Raw genomic sequence first — 14,214 nt, 5'->3', positions numbered from 1 at the left:
TGTTATGGAGATGGAGATCTAATATGCGATTATACTACACCACCTCTACCACCACCATCATCGATATCTACATCTACATCAACATCAACAGCAGCAACGACTACATCGACATCTATATATGCATCATAGAGAGATCGAGCAGTGTATAAATGAAGAGAGAGATGTGGTAGGGGCGTATATGTATACATCGATAAAGATGCGGCGAGATGATCGATGTAGGCGAGTCGAGATCGTCATATACAAAGCCATCAATCCACACGATCATGTATCTCGAGGGGGGTGGCGGCGCGGCATATGTTTGCGTCGTTGAGAGTACAGCAGCACATAGCAGACGCTGGCTGTTTATTTGCTTACTCCTCCAAAGCACACAAACACTCACGCGCGAGCGCAGTCTAAATAATCAGAAGAAAGGACAAGCGTGTTGCTACCATCAAACAGGCGTATCATGACATGGCATGGCATGACATGACATGACGCCACACGTGTTGGCACCAATGACGTGGCGCGGATGTCATGCGAGTTGCGGTCGATACAGGACGCCCGTCTTGAACATCTGCTCCCGAATCTCATGCACAACACTCTTTGCGGCTTCCCACGCTTGGAACTGTCGTGTGTGTGTGTGTGTGTGTGGGAGGGGGGAGGGGTTGTGTGTGTGTGGGAGGGGGGAGGGGTGGTGACGTGTAAGTGGAGGTTGGTGGTGCAGTTGGTTAAGGGGAAGTTGGAGGAAAGGACGTGGTGAAAGTGCGACATGAAGAGGCAGAAGTGACACACACACACACATACACACACACACACACAAAACACACACACATACAGTCGCACAGGAACGCACCAATTCCTCCTGCGGGGTTTGACTGCTGCGACCAAACGCCTTCTTCATGCGACTTCCGATGCCAACACCAATACCTGACACGGGATGCAGTGCAGTTGAGGGGCCGGATAAAGGAGAAGCACAACGAACACCACAGCACAAGCTGTTATTGAGGGTGGAACGTGTGCACACACAGACACCACAAGCTGTTATTGAGGGTGGAACGTGTGCACACACAGACACACACACAGACACACACACAGAGTCACACACACACACACAGACACACACAGACACACACACACACACACACACACACACACACACACACACACACACACACACACACACAACAATCTACCTGTGAGGAGGAGGTCTGTGTCGAGACTCGGCTCCATGGCGACGGCGGCGTCGCGGATGTACAGTCCAAAGTGATCGACGTACCCAAGACAGCTCGGGTCATGGCTGTACTTTCGTACGTGCTTCGTGCCCACGTGCGAGTGTGGGTGCGCGCCGCTGTCGTCCAGGCCGTGCTTGCTTAGTTCTGAAGATGAGGAGAGAGACGGGGATGGGACAGTGGTGGGTATGGCACACGTGAGAGTGGGCATGATTTTGGTGACAGGGGGCCAGACACCGCTGATGTGCACACACAACACGCATGGCACACGTGCGCGCACACAACACACGCACACACACAGACACAGACACACAGACACAGACACACACACACACAAACACACACACACACACACACAAACACACACACACACACACAAACACACACATGACACACACACATCCACACGAACCTGCGAGGTAGTGTGAAAAGTCTTCGCTCTCGCGAAAGAGGGGGAAGAAGTGCAATCTGAGAGCAGTGTAGACAATATGATCCGGCTCCGCAAAGCATTCGCGACCAACGCCGGCATCGCTGCATATGTTCGCCTCCACAGCCGTGCGCGCCTGCTCGTCAACACCGAGGGGCTCGGGCGACTGCAGCGAGAAGAAGCGGTTGTAAATGCCGAGCGCGTCCTCCTTGCGCTGCTCCGGTGACGTGGCGTCAAACGTGTTGGCGAAATTGTCCGCAAGGAGCCAGAAATGGATGACAGTGGATGCGTTGTGCCGCTCCAGGAATTGCATAAACACCATCAACACCTCGTCGTTGTGCACAATGTCCTCCAATCGTAGCTGGCGTCCGTGGTGAAACGCATGCGCACACGTGAGTGAGTGCGTGCATATGGGTGAGAGGCAGGCGCATCCCGCACGCACACCAATGTTAACACACACATACATGTTTACACACACAGACGCAGACACACACCAGTGCTAACACACACTACATGTATAAACGCGTGCGCGCACACACACACACACACACACACACACCTCTGGTGACGTGAGGAGAGCGCTGCACATGGCAGCGTAGTGCTGGCTGCGCAGAAACGCGGGGAGGGAGACCTGCTGCAGTGCCGACTCGACGGCGGCGATGGCCGCAGCGAGCGAGGCCGCATCCGGCCGCGTCGTCAGCTGGTGGCGGTTTGGTTGGTGGTGCGTGGAGGGTGATGAGTGGTTTTGGTTGAATGGTCGGTTGGATGGCAGTGTTGGGTGCGTGGAAGGGGAGGGGGGCGGGTGTTGATTAGTGGTTTGATTGGTTGGTTGCATGTTGGCCATGGGTGGGTGGTGTGATTGGTGGTGAGATGGGCAGTGGTTGCAGTCAAGAGGTGGTGGTGATGATGCAAATGTTGTTTAGTTGGTTGTCCACAGGTTCACATGCACGCGCGCGCGAGTAAATAGAAAGGCAAGCAGGTTGCGCTAGCTGTACCTTGACTTGGGTCTCTGGCGGGATTGGGAGCGCAGCTGCATCGTTGCCAAAGTGCGCGTCAAGCAGCCGCCGTTGGTGAGGAAGCTCCTCTGAACACGGAAATGGCAGCAGTGATGGTGATGACGACGAAGGTGTGAGAGTAGAACGTGTCAGCTGGAAAAGCATGCACACATGAACACATGTACGCATACAGACAGACACACAGACAGACACAGACAGACACACAGACAGACACAGACAGACACACACACCGTCGCGTGGGCTTGAGGGCATCTGTCGCCACTGTTGGTAGACGCAATACGCATCGTGCAGGAACTGCACGGTGTGCACCACCTCTGTCCCTTCCAAGAACTGTAAGAAGCACGCGCGTGCGTTGTTGTCGCTGATAATGTCGTGAAGGTTTGTGTACAGTCTCGACTTTGTCACAGGGCGGTGATATCGTTCCGCCTGGTTTGTGTGTGTGCATTGTGTGTGTGTGTGTGTGTGCATTGTGTGTATGTGAGTGTGTGTTTGGTGAGAAGGGGACTGTGAAGTTGCACATGCTGAAGATCGTCTACGATGAGCCAAGCACACACACACAAACACACACACACAAACACACAAACACACACACACATACACACACACATGCACATATACACATGCACATATACATATACACACATACGCACACATACACACACATACACACAGATGCACATATACATACACACATACGCACAAATACACACACATACCTCGTCGTAGTGTGTTGTGGTTAAGGGGCAGCATTTGAGGCGCCTGTGTTGCGCCCTTGCCGTCTCTGCTTTGCTGCGCCTGCTGAGTCTTCTCACTAGACTGGTGCCGCTGCCATCCCTGGATAGTGCTCCTGGTGTACGTGGTCATGTGCATATGTGTGTGCGTGAGTGTTGCCATCGTCGTTGCACAGGGTGAGACTGAACGCCAGCCTTCATGTCGCGCAGCCTTCATGTCGCGCAGCCATCATGCAGCGATTAAGCAGTCAAACCACCTCAAGGGCCGGCAGCACACACACACACACACACACACACACACACACACACACACACACACACACACACACACACACACACACACACACACACACACACACACACACACACCTTGTCGCGACGGGTCTGTGTTGCTCTGTGATGGTCTTGATCCCTGCTTGGCCGAAGGCGATGCAGGGTCGTCTTTCTCTGCAAGTTCGCATTCGAGCGCCGCAAGTGTATGAGTGTGTGAGTGTGTGTGCGTGTGTGTGCGTGGACCATCTAACAACAGGCACGGTGATGAGAGAACCAATCTTCATGGGTGGGCAGCAGCCTTGATGCGTGTCTCTCAACGACGTTCTCGACAACGTACTCTTTCGAAGCATGGCACTGCACTGCGTCTGTATGTGTGTGCGTGTGTGTGCGTGTGTGAGGCAAGTGTCCGCTGTGTACTGTGTACGAGGTGCTGCGATCTGCGTGCGTGCTGGACTCTCCGCTATCCTTTGGGCCTCCCTTCCCTTATCGTTCTCTGGCCCCTCCAAGTTCCACAGCTGGTTGTCACTGTTGTTGCTTCGTTGTTGTTGTTGTTTTGGTTGTTGTGTGATGATTATGTTGAAGTGTGGCAACTCCACTGTTCTTCTTCTGGCTGTTGTTTTGTTTGTCCCTCCTTGCTTCTTGCTTGCTTGCTTGTTGTTGTTGTCGGTCTTGTACTCGAATCATCACAACAAGTCACAGTCAATGCAGACACCGCACAGACAAAGGCTCGCTGACCTACGCACCTCAATCTCACTCACACACGCACACAGTGTCTCTCTCCAATCCCATGCACCCAACTTCACACCACCTTGTCACATCACTACAAAGGCTACAACAGATAACAAGCACATGCACCAGCTTGCGCGTGCTTGCATGTGTTCATGCATACACATGCGCAAGCACACACACGGGGCTCATGTTTGCCTTGCGCATATTGGCACGGGTGCAATTACTGGTGCTGGAGGGCCTCGAGGTACGAGCGCTGCACCTGCGCAAACGCCTCAAAGTACCGGTCCGCACACCGCGTGATGCAGTTCTGAAGGAGACAGCATGTGTATGGAGTGAGGTGGGGCATGGGTGAGGGAGGGGGGACGGCAACCAGCGTTACCATCTTTGCAGCAACCACATGCGGAAGGAGGAAGCAGCACATGGGACTCCACAATATAGGTGTGACAGTGACTTCAGTGTTAATGACGTTCACGCATCAACCGGTGACACATCCACTCTTCTGTAGCACACCTTATCTGAGGAGGAGAGCGTGCTGGATGGCTTGGTGACGCACTTGGCAAAGCAGGTCTCCGACATGCGCTGTCATGTCACAGCAAGATGGACGTCATGGGCATTTGTCGTGTGAGTTAGAGTGAGCGCGCAGCTATCAACACGCAACACTCCGCCAGCAAGCAATAAATGTAACCACACCAACAACGTTCACACAAGCAGCAATAAGCAACAGCAAGCAGCGCAAGACAGCGCCTTTCCCGCCCACCCACTCAACAACCCGTTCGCCCATCCATTCACAAACATGCAAGAGGCGAATCAAGGCCGGTGCCTCACCTGCATGAGGACCTGTGTCTGGCTCACGGCAATCTGCTGCTGGAGCTGCACGTGTTCCCATCACAAAGTTGGTGTTGGTGAGCGCTCAGCTACCCACAGCACCCAACACACACACACACACACACACACACACACACACACACACACACAAGTCACACGTGATGCACACATGCACACACACCACATGCACACATGCACACATTCACACACACACACACACACACACACACACACACACGCACGCACGCACGCACATAACGTGCCCAACACCACCATCCTCACTGAGACACCACATGCACGCGATGCACACATCATCACACCTGCTGCTCGAGCTCGTCGCGGGAGACGCGCTGCTGTGGTTGCGAGTCGCCGCCAAAGCTGCTGGGGCCGCTGTCAAAGGAAGGCGAAGAGCCGTACGACGAGGAACCACCGTAGCTGCCGTACCCAGACATGATGCAGACGCTGTGTATGTATGTGTGTGTGTGTGTGTGTGTGTGTGGAAGGTGGTGTGTCTCGTGTCTTGGCTCTCTCTTGTTGCTGCGAGTTGCCTGTGTGTGGTTCAAATGGGCTGTCTACGATTCGCACGGAAATTACAGGTAATTTAATGCGCACTCGACAATCCACCGCAATAGATGACACCATAATTGCGTCAAGACAGCAGCAGCCACGACAACAACAACGCCAAAACCAGCACCACCAGCACCAGCTCAGATCTCCAGTCTCACATCAGATCACCTCCCCTCCCTCCATTGTCTGCCAAGCGTCTCTGTTCCTCTTCGTCCCTCTTCTCGCCTGCTTTCACACACGATGGCATCTCACGTCGCCCAAGGCCAGCGCGTCCTGCTCGTGGTGCGTACCGACAAGAAGCGACCTCTGCGCGCGTGTGCACAATGTGTGCATCAACGTGCTTTTTTGTAATGCAAAACACCAGCACTTCGATCGTCATCGCTGACTTGCTACTGCTGCTGTTGCTGCTGTCGATGTTCGCAACGCCTGTCGACGTGCTCTTTGGCGTGTGTGCAGACGAGCGCTGGTGCCTCTCAGGAGGCCGTGGATGCGCTTGCAGCGCAGCTGCGTGATGTCGTGGGTGCAGATGGCAACGTCACCCTCCAACCACAAGACTCCCTCTCATCAGGTGTGTCTGTGTGTACGTATGTGTGTGTGCCTGCCTGTCTGTCTGCTTGTATGTGTGTGCGTGCGTGCCTGTCTGTCTGTTTGTATATGTGCGTATCTGTGTGTGTATATGTGCCAAGCTTAGAACGCTTGCCGCTCACCCTCTCCCTCTCGCGCTCCATTCTCCTCTCGCTCTCCCTTTGTGTTCAGCATCCTTGAGTGCGGCGTCATATGACGTGGTGCTGTGCGGGTTCCCCATCGCTTGCACTACCACGTACACTAGTGAGCAGCTCTCTGCTCTCGCCAAAGCCGCCATCGCTGCCGGCAAGGTTCACGTCTGCGAGAACGCAGGTAAGCACTCGTTTGCCTGCGTGTTCGTGCGTGCACTTGAGTGTGTGTGTGTGTGTGTTTACTCGTGTGTGCGGTTGTGTGTGCGGTTGTGTGTGCATTTGTGTGTGCGTGTGTGTCTGTGTGCATTTGTGTGCGCGTGTGTGTCTGTGTCTGTGTGTCTGTATCTGTGTCTGTGTGTGTGCACTTTTGCTTTTCGTCGCCACTCCACCGCTTGTCTTATAGCTGTCGTCATCGTCACACCTTTGCTCATGCGGTTGTGGTGTGCCTCATCGTTCTAGGCCGCTCTGCCGACGATGTTGCGGCGGCCCTCAAGTTTGCGGGCTTTGTCGATGTGTCCACAACCAGCGCAGACGTGGGCGGCGTCAAGGTGCGCATCGGCTCTTCTCGTTCCTGCAACAGCAAGAGCGTCGTAGAGTGTCGTTGTGCCATTTGATGGCTTACTTGTTGCGTTTGCCCTCATGTTGTGCCTACGTTCCTTCACACATGCACATGCACTCACCAACACAACATTCCCGCACTCCTTGGCAGGCGTCGTGCAGCACACCCGACTACGCGGTGGGCTCGTCCGCGCAGCTCAAGCTTTCCTTTGGCAAGAAAGGTCTGATGTACTTGGCGTGCTTACATGGTGAATATGTGTGTGTGTGTTGCATATGTGTGTGTGTGTGTGTGTTGCATGTGTTGCTCCATGTGTGTGTATGTGTGTGTATGTGTGTGTGTGTGTGTGCGCGTTGCATGCGTGCTGCTTGATGGTTGCATCATCACTCACTCGACCCCCTCCCCCCTCGTTGCTTCAACGTTGCTTCCACCACCGACCACCGAACAGCGCCGGCGCCGAGCGAGCAGACCAAGGCCGTGTGGACTCTTGACGGCGGCGACGACGACGATGTCAGTGCCCTTCAACTGCTGTTGTAAATGTGTACAGTGTGTGTGTGTGTGTGTGTGTGAGCGTGTGAGTGTGCAGATGTTTGGATCAAGTATCGTCGTGCGTGTGTGCTTTCAAATATGCAAAGGCTCTCTGTTAAACCATCATCTGACGTGCACCATTCGAAAATTGTGCGAATGGTCGCAGCTGTTCCAAGATGACGGCGAGGAGTTCCTTGATGAGGTCGACATTGCAATGGCGTCCACAGCGCCAGAACGTACGTACTCCCCATGCTACCTGCCAGCTTGTGTCTGTGTGCGTGTGCGTGTGTGTTTGGGGACTTGTGTGCGTTTCGATCACCTTTCGCTTCATCCGCATTGCACTCACAGCACATCATGCTCTCGCTTGTTGTCACCACACACACACACACACACACACACACACGCACACACACACACACACACACACACACACGCACGCACGCCTTTGTAGGGGATGACTGCGAGGTGACGGGCGGGTCGCGAAAGGCGTGCAAGAACTGCACGTGCGGCCGCGCTGATGCAGCAGCCGAGGACAGCGCGCCCAACGACACAGCCGCACCCGTCGCTGCTTCGTCCTGCGGCAACGTAAGGGCCCGAGGGGAGGACTTGTTGTGCTCGTGTGTGTGTGTGTGTGTATGTGCGTGTGTGTGTGTGTGTGTGTGTGTGTGTGTGTGTGTGTGGCAGTACGTGTTGGTTTTCTTCTCTGTTGGCGTTGTTGCTGGCCTTTCTTCTGCGTCCTGCCTGTGCTTGTTGCAAACGTCACATCACATCACACACACACACACTACACACACACATACACACACACACACACATACACACACACTACACACACACATACACACACACAGTGCTATCTTGGGGACGCGTTCCGGTGTGCGACGTGCCCGTATCTTGGGATGCCGGCCTTCAAGCCTGGGGAGCAAGTCAAGCTCTCCACCCGTCAGCTCAAGGCCGACGCGTGACGCGACGCTGTTGTGCACTTGGGCAGGCCAGGCTGCATGACCCGCCAAGCTGCTGTGGTTGTTTTTCAGCGTGTGTGTGCGTGTGCGTGTGCGTGTGTGTGTATGTGTATGTGTATGTGTATGTGTATGTGTGTAGTGTATGTGTATGTGTGTGTGCTTTTCCCTTGTGTGTCATTATCGCCTACGATTACGATTGCCGTCACCCTCCTCCCCTTCCCCCCCCCCATTCCTTTCTCTCCAACCCGTATTTTTCCTAACGACACATTCGCTGCGTGAGCAGATTGTTTAAAGAGAATCGACTTGCGTGACAAGTCAACTCCAGGAAGCGTGAGCCAAACCAACCACAACTGAACAGAACACACTAATGTGCAAGCGCTAGAGCAGCTTGCATCTTGCAAATACATACATCATCTGAATGTGAGCTGTCATCATCATCATCCGCTTTTGGTCAGTCAGCAACAGTCATCACGTCATCCTGCATGCAAGCAAGACACATGCCGCCCGAATGACGTCAACAAAGCCACACACACACACACACACCACGGCCAACCGCAACGTCACATCAATCACACAACGCTGACGTAAACTGTTCCCCACTAAACTCTCAGCCAAACAAAGCCAACCCCATTTGTGCACGTTCTCACGAGACACGCACACGCGCGCTCGTGTGTCCGTGCGCCTGCCTGTTTTTCCTTTCCCCCAAGCAAACAAGTGTCACGCCGGTCAGTCGTTCACGTCACCCGGCGTTCTCGTGCAAGCGCGCCCCCTGACCAACGCCACTAGTCAAGACATTCAAGGCAAGATGTGGTCTTGAGGATAATTGCTGTATGTTATTTATTGATTTTCCCAATTTTTGGATGTCCTTGAAGCAACATCGGTCTTCTGCCCACTTCTCGCCTTTTTCCTGGCCAGACACAACCAATCGCATGTTTTGGCGTGGTTGGGGGATGCAGTGCAACCTCGAAGGAAGCCACCACCAGCCAGGCAATCGCAGCCATTGCTGGAGTGCCATGCGTTGATGCCATTCCACCATCACCCACCAGCAAACCAGCCAACAAGCCATTTTCGCCTACAAATTAGCAAGCAAGAACAACAGCAGCGACACCTTATCGCCCTTGCTCACTACATACTGCCAACTTGCCTGTGGCATCCAAAGCACGAAGAGCATTCCCACAATTCCTCCCGAACTGCTTCTGAACTGCTGCTTCTGAACTGCTGTTTCTGAACGCGCGCGCGCATTGGTCCTTGCCTGGTATGCGCGGCACTGGCCGTCTCAAAGGCTGACAAGCACGAGCGCGCCCACAAGCAGCACTGCTTCCAGTACCAACCAGCAGCACAAGCACCCTCCTCAGTTTTTTTGTTCTTGGGGAACAATAAGCAACACGCGTGCTTGGTGGGTGACACAGTCGCAACGACGACGCCAACAGCAACAACACCACACTCGCATTCGCTCATAAACTATTCACCACGAGTGCCAACCCATACTCAAGCCATCGTCGCGTTCTCCACTCGCACTCTAATCACACCTCCCTTCCTTCTTCACATCGCCATACGCCACCACTCACTGGTAGGTCTTCCTTGGCATCGTGCCAGGTCATGAGCGGTGTTGGGGCAGTTGGGTGCGTGTGCCTATGTCTGTGTGTGTGTGTGTATGTGTATGTCTGTGTGTTGCCGAATCGCATTCCCGCCTCCCTTTGCCATTCTCCTCTGCACGAGCATCTTTCCTCCTCCATCACGACGACAATCAAACGCACACAAACAAACACCTTCCTTGCAACCCACCAACCAACCATTCAACCAACCACCTTGTGTTACCGCAACCAACCATTCGTCTGCGTCTTATAATCTTTCTGACCCTCGCTTCCTTGTTGGGTACGCGTATCCCTCACATCAACGGGTCTTGCTCGCCCTCCGTTCTGGCACACCGCACACACGCGCACACGCACACACACGCGCGCACACGCGCACAGACACACACACACGCACACACACACACACACACACACACACACACACACACACACACACACACACACACACACACACACACACACACACACACACACACACACACACACGTTACTCGTGTCTCTCTCGCGCGCACACGATCTTACTGACCGACGACGTTACACCTTTACACTTTTGCACCACCTTCTCCCATCCCCTCTTCTCTTCTCTTCCCCCCCCCCCTGTCTCCCCCAATCCCACTTCTTCGTCCAGATCCCTTTTCCCAGACATACGTACGTGCACCAGCCACGTCCATTTCCCTCCTCCCCGCCTCTCCGAGATTGAGCCATGTACGCGAGAGGAGACTTGGAGAGCAAGAACGTTTCCCCATCAAGACGCACAAGCACATCGAAGCTCGCCTTCTTCCCCTCATCCTCATTCAACAGCAACTGCAGCAGCGCTGGCGACAACACCACACCCAATATGCCCAAGAGCAGCAACAACAACAGCAGCAGCAACACATCGCAGCAGCAGGAAAAGATTTGTGCCCTCGTTGCACAGCACAACGACAGCGCACCCCTCACTTTCTCCCCTCCATCCTCTCTTCAACAACAGCAACAGCAACAGCAACAACAACGCCACCAGCCAGACGCGCCATCGTCAACACCATCTGCGTCACGCCAGGTGTACGCGCGCAAGCGCGCCACAGCAAAGGAATCTGCGCTGCGATGGGCGCAGCTCTCACGCACGGCGGCCGCCCTGTCTCGGTCGGCATCATCCCCATCGACACACAGCGGCAGCCAAAGCAGAAGCGACACTGCACCCGCACAGCAGGAGGAGCCGCATGTGTTTGCAGACATGCATATGCTCAGCTCCAAACTCCGCAGCGCGGGCTGCAAGCTGCACGCACAGCAGAATGAAGATGCGCATGCCGTGAGCATAGCTGCCGCCACCTCACACGCGCACCTGTGCTCATCGTCATCGTCATCATCACCATCATCCTCCAGCACACAGCTGCTCGCGCCAGCGCACAGTGACGACGTCAGCCACCAACCGCACCACCAACACTACCACCAACACCACCAACAAGAAAACAATCGCCACCACGCGGTGCCAATGACGATGATGATGACGGCACGTGCTGCGTCGTTTCCGTCCACAACATGCAGCTGCTCGTCGATGGCATCGACCCCATCTTCGTCCGTTGCGCCATCGCCGTCCCCGTACCACCCGCACTTTGCATCCACTGCCAACGTTCACCACCACCACCACCACCAGCAACAACAACAACAGCAACAACAACAACAACAACAACAGCGACATCACCATCACGCCGCTGCCGCTGCCACCAACATGCGTGCACGCACGCCGAACACGCTGCTTCACGAGGTGCACAAGCCGCGGGCCATTGCACCCAACGCCCCATCGTCGTCGTCCTCGTTTTCATCGCCAACACCTTCGGCGCACATCAACCAGAAGCAGAAGCAGCAGCAGCAACAACAACAAGAAGACCAAGAGCACTGCAAAGAACAGGAACAGGAGCAGCAACAAGAGCAACAGCAACAGCAGGCGCAGCAAGACCAAGAACAGGAACAACAAAACATGGTCGACAACTGCAGCAACAGCAGTGGTCACGGCGCGGCAAAGCCTGCAGCTGTGAACCGCCTTGTGAACCATCACCGCGCACGTGCAGCGGAGGACAGGAGCTACACGCTGTCCATGACACCTGCAGAGAAGAAGGCCGGGCGGTCGAGTCTTGAGATGCGGCAGCGGTCTTCCACCATCGAGACGGACCGCGTCAACGCCATCAAGCGCGAGGACATTGAGCAGGTGAATCAGTATCGCATGTTCAAGCTGCTGGGCAAGGGCGCGTTTGGCACCGTGCGCCTGGCGCGCGACGTGAACACCAACCAGGTGTGCGCTGTCAAGTGCATTTCGAAACGCAGGATGCGCCGCTTGACGTTTTGCCGCCGGGCACCGCCCACCCCGAGGGGCAGCAAGCCCGCGTACACAAGCACGCCGGCCTCACCACGCCCAGACAGCACCAACAACGACAACAACGACAACAGCAGCAACAACAGCAACCGCAACAGCCAGTTGACACCAGCCGCGTCGCGCGCAAAGCGCCACATCAGCAGTGGCTGCATCCCATCCAGCGTCAACAACAACCACGTGACCACGACTGCGAACATGAGCGAGCTGGATCGTGAGATTGAGCTTCTCAAGCACATCAACCACAAGCTCATTGTGCAGTTGTACGAGGTGATCAACGACCCAGCACACGACATTGTGTACATGGTGATGGAACTGCTGCCCAAAGGACCCGTCATGGACATGTCAAAGCCAGACGACGTGAAGCCGCTTGGCGAGGGACGTGCATGCACGTACTTCCGACAGGCACTGCAGGGCCTGTCCTACCTCCACCACCAACGCATCGTGCACCGCGACATGAAGCCGTCGAACCTGCTGCTGATGAGCGATGACACCATCAAGATCACCGACTTTGGCGTCTCGCACATGTTTGACATTGACGAGGAGGGCTTCGTGCTGCACAACACGCAGGGCACGCCTGCGTTTATGGCGCCGGAGTGCGTGCGTGCCACCGCCTCCACCACTGGCTTTGACGCGCGACTGGTGGACGTGTGGGCGCTTGGGGCCACGCTGTACTGCTTCCTGTTTGGCCGCACACCATTTTCAGGGGCAACGGCGTTTGAGATTTACAACGTGATCCAGAAGCAGCCCATCGACTTCAGCGACCACCACCTGCGCCGCCCGCTGTCGAGCGAGGCGCTTGACCTGCTCCACCGCATGCTGAACAAGGACGAGACGCAGCGAGCAACGACGGCGCAGCTGTACACACACGCGTGGACGGAGCGCTTTGGCACAGAGGCACTCCAGCCCTTTGATCACCCGCATCTCTTGCGGGAGTGCGATGGCGTGACCAACACCATGCGCGTGACTGCGAGCGCGACGCCAGCTGCAACACCACTGCGGCAGGAGGGGAAGGCCGCTGTTGCCGCCCGTCTCATGCGGCGCGATCAGATTGGCAGCAGCGCTTTCACCACCACACCCAACGCCGGCAACAGTAACGCCAAGAACCACAACAACAACAACCACAACAACAACAACAACAACAACAACAACAACAACAACAACAACAATGTGTTTGCGCCAGCGTCGTCAGCATCGCCACCGGCATTGGCGTTGGCAGCGGGAGCAGCAGTGCACCAGGTCCGACGCCGCTCGTCGCCGCTGCGATCAAACACAACCGCGCGCACGAGCAACGAGGGCAGCAATGAGAGCATGACAGCACCGCTGTGCAACGGCAGCAGCAACGACACCATCGCCTCTGACGGGCCGCTGTATGCCAACATCAACACCGACGATGATGAAGAGGAGGAGGACGATGCTGACTGCATGTCCGTGTTCAGTGCTGGCCGCAGCACGCGCGACAGCGTGGCAGGGTCAGCAACGTCCACGCCAACACCGCTCAACCACGCCCACTTTGCCACCACGCACAGCACGATGGGCAGCGTGAACAGCCTCGGCGTGCCCAGCAGCACCGCCAGCACCTGCAGCAGCGCGTGCAACAGCGTGTTTGCTACAGCCAACGGCCATCTCAGCGTCAATGCCAGTCGCCCATCGTCGTCGACCGGACGGCGCAGGCTAGCCGGCACCCGGCGCAAGAGCGGTGGTATTGGCGGCAGTGGTGTCGGTGTTGGTGTT

The 14,214-nt window shown here is 55.6% G+C and overlaps 4 protein-coding genes across 4 annotated transcripts in view; 2 read left to right on the top strand and 2 right to left on the bottom strand.

Annotated features, from left to right (window-relative positions):
• Positions 1-439: 439 nt before the first annotated feature.
• Positions 440-4,262, bottom strand: PTSG_06604 (uncharacterized protein). The gene is made up of 10 exons (XM_004991934.1): positions 3,993-4,262; positions 3,752-3,829; positions 3,368-3,498; positions 2,882-3,077; positions 2,631-2,719; positions 2,195-2,335; positions 1,621-1,996; positions 1,173-1,355; positions 833-906; positions 440-604 (listed from the first exon to the last, which is right to left on the bottom strand). The coding sequence occupies exons 1-10, from the start codon at positions 4,003-4,005 to the stop codon at positions 512-514; spliced, it is 1,374 nt and encodes a 457-aa protein (XP_004991991.1). The 5' UTR covers positions 4,006-4,262; the 3' UTR covers positions 440-511.
• A 44-nt stretch (positions 4,263-4,306) lies between these two features.
• Positions 4,307-5,799, bottom strand: PTSG_06603 (uncharacterized protein). Its single transcript, XM_004991933.1, has 4 exons — positions 5,530-5,799; positions 5,210-5,254; positions 4,895-4,963; positions 4,307-4,691 (listed from the first exon to the last, which is right to left on the bottom strand). The coding sequence occupies exons 1-4, from the start codon at positions 5,659-5,661 to the stop codon at positions 4,605-4,607; spliced, it is 333 nt and encodes a 110-aa protein (XP_004991990.1). The 5' UTR covers positions 5,662-5,799; the 3' UTR covers positions 4,307-4,604.
• A 21-nt stretch (positions 5,800-5,820) lies between these two features.
• Positions 5,821-8,955, top strand: PTSG_06602 (uncharacterized protein). The gene is made up of 9 exons (XM_004991932.1): positions 5,821-6,058; positions 6,233-6,344; positions 6,533-6,673; positions 6,952-7,040; positions 7,202-7,271; positions 7,497-7,558; positions 7,743-7,812; positions 8,028-8,161; positions 8,428-8,955. Exons 1-9 carry the CDS (start codon positions 6,017-6,019, stop codon positions 8,539-8,541), a joined length of 834 nt encoding a protein of 277 aa, XP_004991989.1. The 5' UTR covers positions 5,821-6,016; the 3' UTR covers positions 8,542-8,955.
• A 2,123-nt stretch (positions 8,956-11,078) lies between these two features.
• PTSG_06601 (CAMKK/META protein kinase) overlaps positions 11,079-14,214 on the top strand; it is a gene marked incomplete at its 3' end in the record, with an annotated part of 4,333 nt that continues 1,197 nt past the window's right edge. The window contains exon 1 of the mRNA XM_004991931.1: positions 11,079-14,214. This exon is cut by the window's right edge and continues 826 nt beyond it. Coding sequence (XP_004991988.1) covers positions 11,347-14,214 — 2,868 coding nt within the window. The 5' untranslated portion in view covers positions 11,079-11,346.

This window comes from Salpingoeca rosetta (assembly GCF_000188695.1).
Source record: "Salpingoeca rosetta unplaced genomic scaffold supercont1.18, whole genome shotgun sequence".
NCBI lineage: Eukaryota > Choanoflagellata > Craspedida > Salpingoecidae > Salpingoeca > Salpingoeca rosetta.
This window is presented reverse-complemented; position numbering and strand designations above follow the sequence as displayed.

Bases quoted from the DNA above. Each gene is read 5' to 3' on its own strand.
- PTSG_06603 (XM_004991933.1), bottom strand. From the start codon at position 5,661: ATGTCTGGGTACGGCAGCTACGGTGGTTCCTCGTCGTACGGCTCTTCG. The intron at 4,964-5,209 runs GTGAGGCACCGG...GTGACATGACAG, and splicing joins AGACACAGGTCCTCATGCAG to CGCATGTCGGAGACCTGCTT. The intron at 4,692-4,894 runs GTGTGCTACAGA...TGTCTCCTTCAG, and splicing joins CGCTCTCCTCCTCAGATAAG to AACTGCATCACGCGGTGTGC.
- PTSG_06604 (XM_004991934.1), bottom strand. The intron at 3,499-3,751 runs GTGTGTGTGTGT...CACGTACACCAG, and splicing joins CACAGACCCGTCGCGACAAG to GAGCACTATCCAGGGATGGC. The intron at 1,356-1,620 runs GTTCGTGTGGAT...CCTCATCTTCAG, and splicing joins CTTTTCACACTACCTCGCAG to AACTAAGCAAGCACGGCCTG.
- PTSG_06602 (XM_004991932.1), top strand. From the start codon at position 6,017: ATGGCATCTCACGTCGCCCAAGGCCAGCGCGTCCTGCTCGTG. The intron at 6,345-6,532 runs GTGTGTCTGTGT...CTTTGTGTTCAG, and splicing joins ACAAGACTCCCTCTCATCAG to CATCCTTGAGTGCGGCGTCA. The intron at 7,813-8,027 runs GTACGTACTCCC...ACGCCTTTGTAG, and splicing joins GGCGTCCACAGCGCCAGAAC to GGGATGACTGCGAGGTGACG.